Source organism: Anas platyrhynchos, chromosome 19 (assembly GCF_047663525.1).
Source record: "Anas platyrhynchos isolate ZD024472 breed Pekin duck chromosome 19, IASCAAS_PekinDuck_T2T, whole genome shotgun sequence".
Taxonomy (NCBI): Eukaryota; Metazoa; Chordata; class Aves; order Anseriformes; family Anatidae; genus Anas; species Anas platyrhynchos.
In genome coordinates, this window is record NC_092605.1 from 2,923,356 (window position 1) to 2,934,383 (window position 11,028).

The 11,028-nt window shown below is 44.4% G+C and overlaps 1 protein-coding gene across 1 annotated transcript in view; it reads right to left on the reverse strand.

Annotated features, from left to right (window-relative positions):
* GNA13 (G protein subunit alpha 13) overlaps positions 1–9,710 on the reverse strand; it is a 29,444-nt gene extending 19,734 nt beyond the window's left edge. Inside the window, exons 1-2 of the mRNA XM_005026091.6 lie at positions 9,343–9,710; positions 7,432–7,658 (exon numbers count right to left, since the gene is read on the reverse strand). Of these exons, the coding sequence (XP_005026148.4) occupies positions 7,432–7,658; positions 9,343–9,625 (510 nt within the window). The 5' untranslated portion in view covers positions 9,626–9,710. The remainder of the gene's footprint in view (positions 1–7,431; positions 7,659–9,342) is intronic.
* Positions 9,711–11,028: the final 1,318 nt, after the last annotated feature.

The following is an 11,028-nucleotide window of genomic DNA, read 5'->3' on the forward strand; positions in this document are numbered from 1 at the left end:
GTAGAGAACAAGGCCAAGCTCTTGCTCACTAGGATTATTCTATTTAGACTGAGCACATTTAATGTTTGAGGTTCTCGGGTTAACTAATGTCGTGTTTTATGACCAATTTCTTCATCCTTAATATTTTATAAACAAAAGCTTCATATTCCAGAGCAGAACAAGATACCACTTGGTACTCTGTCAAGATTACAGCTCAGCATTCTGACAGGCCCTGCACCCTCTGAACTTCTCAGACAATTTGTGGTAAATTCGGATACTTCAAAACCAAAGTGTGAGCAGACACGAGGCTGGTATGGAGAATCAGAGTGACATGGAACGGATTTTACTTCTTACACCAGTAACGCTGTTCTATTGCTTTTCTTACGCAGTCAGGTCAACTGTACTTTACGTTTTCTCACATTTTCTTAAGCAACTTCCTCAGCTACCACCAGCTAAAGTTTCCTACCATTTTGCTGCTTCTGCATAGGAGCTACGGCACTAACAGCACACATTCCGATAGCACTCATCACAAACTGAAGTTCAGGTCAATGCAGGCAGCCCAAGCAGTCACCCGAATGCAACCCAAGTATCACGTGTTCAACGAGAGGAGACCTACCAGCCTCCAAGGCTGAAATCTCATTACAGTAAACTCAAATTAGGGAACAGCAGCACAAATCAACGCTGCCCCTGGCACTGCACCTTAATCCTAGAGGATCCCATTTTGCATATGAAAAAGATCACTCTATTCTTTGCCTCAGGTGCAAAATTAATTTTACCTGTATAGATGGAACGTCACAGCTGCTCTCATCCCACATGTTTTGCCAGCATGCAGATTTGCTGACAGCTATGGATACTGGGACTTTGTAGTGTAGATCGGGCTTATGTTTAGTAATTCATTTCTACATGGCCAAAGAACAAGTCCTAGCCATTGCTATACTGAACTTTTATGAAACGGTGCAATATGCAGTGCTACAGGTACTAACATGTCGTGTACTGCAGGTTAGTTAATACGGAAATCGGCTCTGAACCAGTGTTTGTACGGAGGTCTCACATTAGCCTTTGGGCAGCAGGAGCAGCTGAAGCTCATCTAGCACATTTGCACCAATTTAAAAGAAGTTGCTGAGAACTGGTTTACCCATTCAAGTCATGAAAGGCTGAGAAAGTCTCTTCCTGTGAACTCTTTAGAGGTTGCTGACACGTACAGCGTGTTCAGAACAGCACTTTCATTTTACCTTTATTGTTGCTTTTAATCAAGGCTCATTTTATAGAAATCCAGAGCTTTGCAGAAAGAACAACGTCACCTTCGAGTCTTCTGCAACAAAATCTTTAGAAAACTAAGGCACACGATCAATATTGCCTTGGCTGTTCAAGCCTGAATTTGCATAACAACCCAACACTGTGCTCTCAAACTATTATGGAAGGCAGCATTTTAAAAGCAGTTGTTGCCCGTAAGCAGGTATCTGGATCGAGTTTAAGTTGAGAAAAGTAGCACAGAAGCCCCCAGAAAGTTGCTAGCATTGTTGGTTGGAAGTTGACTCAATGTGTTTCTGTCTCATGTGTGTGTATCAGGGTAACACGTTAATATCAAGAGGGCCCTCACTGAAAAAAAAAAAAAAAAAAAAAAAAAAAGTTTTAAGTACAGATATCACTCTGGATTAAGAATAATTTTTATGTTGTTTGTACATATACGCACACAGTTGGAGTAGCTGCACATTCTGCACCAAAGGCCTTGGCAGCGTGCAGTGTAACAACCACAGTCACCACTTTGCAAGCGGAGACAAAGGCCATATCAAAATAACTCTTAAACGTGAAAAAAACCCTACCGTGGGCACCAGCAAATCTACTTCCTATGCGTTCAGGAAAGAAAACTGATGGAGATGTTCATCAGTAAAACGAGACCAGCCTGCAGCACAAATCAGCTGGAACTACAAGACCACTCCAGGTGCTTCAGTGCCTTGCTGCTGCAAACTTCACAGGCAGGGAAGGGAGAACAGCACGAAGGGAAGCCGGCAGCCCCAGCAGCAGCCGTTCAAGGCACAGCAACTCAGAGGTTCAGACAGAAATCCTAATCCCAATTTGGAAAACGAAGAAAATTAGCATTTGTGTGAAATTAAAAATTAAAGCTCATTTGAAGGTAATTGAGCTCAATTAAAATCTTATGGCCAATCCCCATTACCCAGAGCACTAGTACACATGTTCCTGGCCAAAAAGCAAGAATAAGGAAGCTCAAGCCTCCTTATTGTTTGACTCAAGCGTTAATCGCTATAAAGAGCCTTATTAATACAAATCAGCATGATCTTGTCACCAGGGCAAGAAAAACAGCAAAACAGCAAAGACTCCGAGCCTCTCCCGAGAATCTGAATGACTCATTTTTAAGTAGAAATTTGTAAAACGTTTTTCTTTCCACAGTTATAGCAACAATCTTTGGTAAATCCGTTTCATGTGTAAGGAAAGACCAAAAGACAGCAAGCAGCTCTAACTCTTCCAGGGGTTTTAACGAGCAAAGCTCACCATACACATGCCATCCTGTGATGGGACATTTGGCAGGCCAGGGAAAAAAGGGGAAAATAATTCGTATTTCAACACTGACAAAGCAGCAGCAGGCTTGTGGCGTTTTTTTTCTCTCACCACTAAAATTTAAGCACCATTCAGTGTAATCACTATGCTTTATTTAAATACGGTAAGTCTCAATTATATGATTAAGTCAATGCATGTGTTTACAGAAATACCGGGGGAGTGGATCTCATGCCTGCAATGAAGATTCTTACATCAGTCTAGGAGATCTGGGACATTGAAGGGAGAAAAGCAAATAAAAGACATCTCTGCCCCCAGCTTGGGGGTCTGGGGAGGCTGCAGAGGATGAATACCAGGAGGAATATTTACACATGCCAGAGGGCACAAGGTGCCAAAAAGCTTTGGAAGTTCCGTGTCACAAGCATGATGTAGAAGACACCGACGAAGTGCAGATTACACACGCTGCCTTTTTCCAAGTTCTACACCAGTGACTTCAGAGCTGCTGAGGCACTGACCTCACAACGGTTTCCTAAGACGTGTGTCCACACTTGAGAAAAGAGGAAGACGCCAACTCGGGGCAGCCTAGTCAGCTGTCAAACCACCGGCCTTCTCAGCTTCACTATGCTATAACCAGGCACAGACCTGTGGCCCACGGACCTGAAAGAATGGCAAATATTGCTAATGCTTTGCAGTGGCTATTTGAGGGCGGACTCTTTCCATAAATGAAAATTCACAGAAATTTGATGTTCTCTTACATACAACAGCCCCATCGATACTCAGAGACAGAAGCCAGAGAAGCCCCAAAAGAGTAAGACGAAACACAATCTTCCAGTAAAACAAACAACACTCTGAAAATGCTACAGAGAAGCTGCAGCTAAACTAGCAGAACTTCAAGCTGAACACGCCTTTTCCTGTCTTCTATAATCTGATCAAGCACTAGCAGACATGTCACAAAAGTAAACAGGACCCAGAAGTAAACGCACATCCAGTCGTCCTTGCTGTACCCGTGGCTGCACTTCTATGCAAATGCTGTTAGAATAGTGTCATTGCTGCCTCCTGGCACTGAAGGGTCACAGCATTTACAAAAATTGGTGTGATCTGCAAGTAGGGCATGTACAGTATGCACCTGAAGATTGCATCCCTCTTTTCCAGTCTCAGAGAAGTAGAAGACTCACGGAGATGGTTTCAAAATCCTTCGTTAGTGACTCTAGCAGCAAGCCTCAGGACCTGCAGGTTCATGGTGAACTGAGGTGAGAGGTAGCACACAGGGGCCCTGTCCTCGGTGTTACAGACACACAGCGCCAGAGCAAGGCACTTCCTCAGCTGCCAGCACCACCTCAAAGCAAATCTCTATGAGAGCAGCAAACCTTTGCAGCCACAGAAGTCTGAGTACCTCCTGAGTATAAACGTAACAGCCAGGAAAAAGCTCTAGGTAGGTCCTGAGACAGCCTTTACAGTTTAAAAAAACAAACAAACAAAAAAACCACACCTCTGTTTTCTTCCTCATCCATACGAATAAATATGCTGCTTCCTACCTCCTCCAAACAAAGTGACACAAATTTCACTCCAGCATTCATCAGCTTTCTGACCAACTGGAATAGTGACTGGGTTTTGTGCTGAAATTAACCACTGGTCTGCATGCTGCAGAATTAAGCTAATGGGTATGGTTATAGAAGTCCCTTCAGGAGATATTTTTTTTTTTCAATTGGAAATCAATTTGCAATGGGAAATCCAAAACATTAATTGGATGACAAAGCATTAGGGTGATACAGACCAACTCCATCAATAATCCACGTTTGCTATCTGATGCAAGGCCACAGGAGAAAATTTCAGGAGATGAAGAGCAAGCTTGAGGATGCCCAAAATCCCAAGCATAACTGCAGAACCTAAGCTACAGATCCCAAATAACCTGCAGGTACCCATGTTGGTACCTGAATGGCTTTGGGTTGTAACGAAGTTTGAGGGATCGTTACACTGACCAATTAAGCAGTACTGAAATTGTGTATGCTGCACCATAAACTGCCATTAGTTCTTTCCAGTTTTAAAGCATCACACGAGGGCGAACTGATGAGTTTTCAAACAGTGCTGTGCCTGGCCAGCAGGCCCCTATGTCACACTGAGGGAACCAGATGATATTCTATTCGCATGACCACCGAAGTTACCAAAATGAGGAAGAACTGGGCATGGAAATGCTGATTTCTAATTCCATTAAAATCTAACCACGTTCTGTTTTTCCCCCTCACGCTGCTATAAAAAGCCTACGTTGTTTCTTCAGGCTCCCAGAGTCATGTCTGGCACTATGAATGGAAGACGGACTAAAACGAAACAGAAGCAAGAACAGCTCCATGATCTCTCACAAACACCTTCAGATTTTAGCTTATAAATGCAGAAACTTTAATCCTGGCCTCTCTTTTTCTGTACTTCCTATCTCTTCCAAGTGCAAATGGCTCCTAGAGCAGCACTGTTGCTTCCTTTTCTCCTGGATTTCCATGTAAATTTGTTTCACTCCTTATCCATCACCGCTGTTCTTCATTTGCACACCTCTACCTTTGCCCCAAACTGTCTTATTCCCATCGTAAACAGCATTTTCTCAGCATTCCTGCCGGTGCCCTCATAATAGGAACCATGTTTTCAGCGCAGTGTCAAACTCAGTCCAGTGGAAAAAAAGCTCAGCTCCCTCAGTCTGGAGTAGATGCAGGCAAATAATTCTCTTCTACCATGCTCAGTCCCAGCACTGGACTTTTTTTTTTTTTTTTTTTTTTAAACAACACGCTTCCCTCTCCCCTAAACATATAATTATACTATTGCTGATCTCTCTCCTTTCATTTTTTGCTGCATGCAGTTGAACTGGACGTAGAACAGTATTCGTCTTTTACTCCCCATATTCCAATACCAGCCATTTTCAGCCTTTTAAGCCTTATTTCAAGAGTCAGTTCTCAATACAACTGATCTGTGTGTCTTCCAGTTTCCTCCACCCTACCTCCTGACTTGGGGAACACCCATAACTCCCTCCTCCATCATTGGTGTCTTCCCTCCACACCACGACGTGTACCTGAACTCTGAACACGTTTCTATAAATGTCTGCCAGCAGCTATGACAAAACCGTGCACTGCTTTCAGGAGTTTGTCCTTCCGTTCTGCACGTGGAGCTCTCTCATAACTCATGTTTAAGCTTACTGGGGCAAAACTGAGACTTGATGCTCAGGCATCACTTTATCACGCTGCTTGTGCTCAATACAATGACATCATTCGGCTTTTTTTTCTTTTTTACTCATGCTTCTAACTTGGCAGAAATACACTGGGCTGAGATTTTGAAAGGATTTAGGAAATACAGCAATGTAAGTATAAATAAAGCAGTTACCTATCTGCAAAATCTAGTATTAGGACAATACTCAACTATGCGTAACACTTCAAGAAGTACTTTAAATTCTGTCCTAAACCAAGACATACATATAGTAGATAATACTATACAGATTTAGGGGCTACCAAAAACATAGCAATCTTTTTCTTTCCCGTCAGTAAATTCAGAAGAAAACCTCTTCAGCTCCTACTCAAAGTGAAACTCTGCACATGGTTCAGTTATGGAAAGAACCTACTTGTCAGAAACTCGAGATGACAGCAGCAGCAGCGAAGGAAAAGGGAGCTATTTAACCTGAAGTCACCAAGCGTGCCTAGTAAAGACGAAACGATTTTACTTAACGGATTTTAAAACGGCTCACTCCAGCACAGCAGTTACGTCACAGAAGTCACATCTGCACCAGAAGAGGATCTTGAACACAGCAGAGCGGTCGGTTACCCCTTTCTGATCACTCCGAATGCAAAATGCAAGTGTCAGGTCTCCCTAGGAACCTATCTACCCAGCGCAGTACCAGGCCGGGCAGGCGATAGGCTACTCGAGCACCTGCCATTCAGCAGGCTCTGGAAGACACTCCAGGATTAGGGCAATACATATTTATAAAGAGTATTTACACAACCTCTTTAAGACAGCCTACAATTACACAATCGTTCATAATAGCTCAACGGGAGGCATCATCAGCTATTGTTCAGATTCATGCTAACACAAAGGTTATTTTTAAGACATAAAAACACAAAGCCACTTAGGTTTAAGAGACCTACAGGAACAGATTTAATCTATTTTAAGGTTCTCAACCTGCAACCCCACCCCTAAGAAACCCTATGCCATTGGCATTTCACTACAGAGGCCTACAAAACAAACAGCAAATTAACTTAAGTCTTCATTTCCTTTTGCACCATTAGCATGGAAATCGAGGGACTTTAGCTGTCACAAACAGTTAAAGCTCCAACTCGAGAATCAGGACATTCCCTTTTCCTTCCCAGCCCTACCGTTGGATTGTATACTCCATCTTCAGCCGAGAACTTCCATATAACAAAAATCTCATTACACGAGAATTAGCATAGACATTCTAAATTAAACAGGAAGTATAGAGGGAATGTTTGCTAGATTGCTCAAATTGGAATAGAGAAGGGAGTGGTTTTTGAATTCTTCTCATTAACCCATGCATACCTTTTCCTAAAAATCACATTGCTATCAAGTCTTCCTTTATGGTGAACTAAGATTTTTAATTTTTAAAGTTAACGCACCAGTTAGCACGAGGTAAAAAATAATCATACAGTAAAAACACTAGACAGGTCCTAGCCCTGTGGCAGAACATAAAAAGCACTCTACACCTGAGCTTTCTCACATATTAAATGAGGACAATTATGTCAGGAGCTCTACATTAATCTTGGTTTTGGAAAACAAGATTATGGATGGAGCTAAGCATCCGTCTGCAACACCAGTGTACCCGTCTGCCACCCAAAACGCTCAAAACCCGTAAGGAGGCCGCCCAGGAATCAATTTTTCCCGTTTCACTGAAAAGCGAAATAGGAACAAGACACAGCACACACCCCGCTGAAAACTCCAAAAAGCAAATCTTACCAGCTGGAATTCTCTGCGCCTGTCGTACGCGTGCTGGATGCCGCTGTCTGCCCAGAGAGCTCTTATGGCTGGGAGGTACTGTAAAAAAACTGCCGTCTCCACCATCCCTTGCACCACCGTGACCGACCGGGTATCAAAAGCCATCATCGTATCTCCATTGCTCTGGTTAGCAGGATCTCCCCATGGGATATGAAGTTTCTCTCTGGCATCTACGAGGACTCTCACACCTTTAACAACATGAAAGAGCAGCACAATTAGGATTTCTCAGCATCTAATGTTTCACTGGCCTACAAGTCTGCGAGGATTCAAACAATACCCTCACTCTGTACAATCGAGGTTCAGTAAGACTATGCGCCCAGCAGAAAATAAAAAAGGTTCTGTAAAACTGATTTTAAGTACTACATTTCCAGGTAATATCAAAACTCAGAGAACTGCTACCAGAAAAGCACGGCCTTAATAAACGGTGTAACATCCAAAGTACAAGTTTAACTCCTGCAGAAGTACAGTAATTACTAAATCCCCAACCTATGCCACTATGTAAATAACTTTTACAGATATTCCTCCTTTCCTCTGATCTCCAAAACCATTTTACCGCCATTATATTTACCTGGCAGAAAAACAAGACACAGGAAACATGTTTAAAAGCTCATTTCAGAACACGTTAAAGCATCTGATGGCTTTTTTTAAGATTGCCTAGTCCTTGTATTCTTATTAAACTTTGTGTACAGTTATAACTCATTGTAGAGAATTGTCACTGCCTTTAATATTTTCACAGATATGTAGACTACACTTACTAAAGTCACAGCACTTTCTCAACTCAGTGTTTTACCACTTAAGAGCAGAATGAATTGTTTTACATAAAGACTTTCCCACAGTTATTGTAGTTTGTTTTTTGTTTTTTTTTTTTTTTTAAGTAAATGCTCTGTAAGAGAAACTGATTATTTTAAACTCGCCTTACACAGGTCTTCAAATAAAAAAAAGACCACTGTGCTGACACTGATAAATCAAATGAACTAAATTCTACTATTAGATTTACTAGTGGCAAAGAAATAATAACCCAGGAAGAATAAGCAACTGTAAAGGCGTGGGGGAAGGTATAAGACGCACTGACAGACTGCTGTAAGATGACATGCCCCTTCAACACCACGGTACTTTTTCAATTCCACTCTGACTGTTGTATCTGTCAAAAGCAATGATTTCAGCAAAAGACGACCTGCAGTTCCTACGGGTATACTCGAGCGCAGTAAGAATTACTTTATTAATAGACTATAACCTCATCAACTTTCCTGTTTGTGATTTTCACTACCTTGCTATTTTTGAGTTTTTTGGACCTGATTTGTGCACAGCCTTGTAAAGCAACTCCCTGAGAACCAGTGGGATTTAGGAGCCCTGTTGAGGAGCGGGGCTGATACCTGTACTGTGCTGCCTCGGGAAACTTGGTTATGACTTTGTCCCAACGTCACCCAGCTCCAACTCCAAACCTGACCAGCAAAAGCAGTGATTTGGGAAGCAGAGAGCAAGCGTGGCAGATACAGGAGGGTGACAGCAGCGAAACCTGGAGCCACGCACCCCGGAGACGGCTGCTGGGCGAGCTCCCAGCCCGGGGCAGCCCTTTTACCCCAAAACGAGGGGCTCAAACCCCTTCCCCCTCCACCCCAGGCCCCATCCCCTTCCCACACCCTACCAGGGGAGCCTTTTTCCCGTCATGAGGGCTCACCCCTCGCCCCAGGGGTCACCAAGCCCGGCTGGAACGAGCCCTGTGAGGGACCAGGACCGGAGTCTCCTCACTGTGGGGCCGGGGCAGCCACGGGGCGGCCCTAAAACCGGCCCCAGCACCCCACAGCCAGCCCCAGCCCCTCAGGGCGGCGACCCAAGGCTACCACAGAACGGAGACGATCCCCAAACACGCACCTTTGATCACATTGCTGTAGATAGTGGCCCGAAACTCCTCCCGAGCCGCCCGATCCCAATCCTGCCCGTGGATGATCCTCATCTGCTTGAGGAAGGTGGACTTGCCGCTCTCCCCGGCGCCCAGCAGCAGGATCTTCACCAGGCGCTTGACGTAGGTTTTCTCGCGGTTCAGGCACTTGTCGATCTCCTTCGACTTGCGCTGCTGCTCGGCCTCGCCGCTGGTCAGCAGGCAGCCGGGGAAGCAGCCCGACAAGACGGAGCGGGACGGCAGGAAGTCCGCCATCTTAGCGCACTCTGCCAGCCAGGGGAGCGGCCGCCCGGCCCGGCCCGGCCCGCACCAGCCCGCCCTGCGCAACGCGCATGCGCCCCCCGCCCCGCCTCGCCTCAGCGCCGCCACCGCCCCGCCCGCGCGTTGCCCGGCCTGACAGGAAATGGCGGGAAGCGCGGCGCCATGGTGGATGTGAGGCGCTTCACTCCCCCCCCACACACACAAACACGCACCTCGGGGTGCTCAGCTCTTGGTGAAGCGTTCTCAGTGAGGAAATAAAATGGTTTTATACTAAAATATCTTTGCGGCTCGAGTGGTTTTGTGGAAGCGGGCTCAACGTTTCGGTGTGCACTGCTTGGTTCCGCTGAGGAGAGCGTTGCCGTGCTGCTAGGTGATGGCAACACGCTGGTTATAAATGAAATCTCAATCTGAATTTTGTAATATTTATACTTATAAAATAAAGTATACACTCCCAAATCTCCCCCTTTATTAATATCAACCATTTTCTCAACATGAATTATCACTCCGTATATAACACGCTGAACGAACACTGCTGGCCTCCCAGCAGGGCTTGGCCCTTTGAATGTATTTAATATTGAACTTTTCCTAAAAGTTAATGTCCCTTCATGTGATGGGTAAAGCAAGTAATATACTGAGCACAAACAAGGATTGAAAATCCCACTCCTCGTGTGATCCATCCCTCGGCACAATTGTTCTACTAATCACATATATAACATAAAAAATTACCCTACAAATGCTGACATATAAACCAGCGTAGTGTGAGGTGACACGGCACTGCCAATGCAGGACTGCGCTGACGAGATGTGGTCCACAGGATAACTGGCAACCTTAAATGTTTTTTTCATTTCTCCTTACATCTCAAATGTGATGCCTGCTGATCTTTTCTCTCAGCGTGTTTCTGCTTTTTCTAACGATAATCCTAAATTAGAAAATAGGAAGAAAGGACGGAGGAAACTGAGTTGAATTTAACTCAAGGAAATATCACTGTGCCTCTACTGGAAGGGTCTCCTTCCATATGGCTTTGCAAAAAAGAAAACAAAACAACATTTCTTATAGGAGGGCAGGATGTGGTATAAAATTCATATAGTCACCTAATAAGCACATCCTGGTGGTTTTAGTACAGACATGGAAGACAGTAATTTGTGAGCTCTTGTCCAAGGTTTAAAAACAGTGATTGCCTCCTTTCTGAGAAGCAAATTAACACCTACCAGTGAAGTATAACAACAACAAAAAAAGCAGAAGGCAGTAGATGCAGTTTAGGAAAAATAAAAGTCGTGAAGCAGAAGAGGCAGCTGACAGCCAGGCCCGTGCAGGGATGCCATAATGAGTCCTTCTCCTCCAGGCCGTCAGCAAAATGCACCTAAAACCTGGGCGGTAACAATAACAGGGGAAGGAAT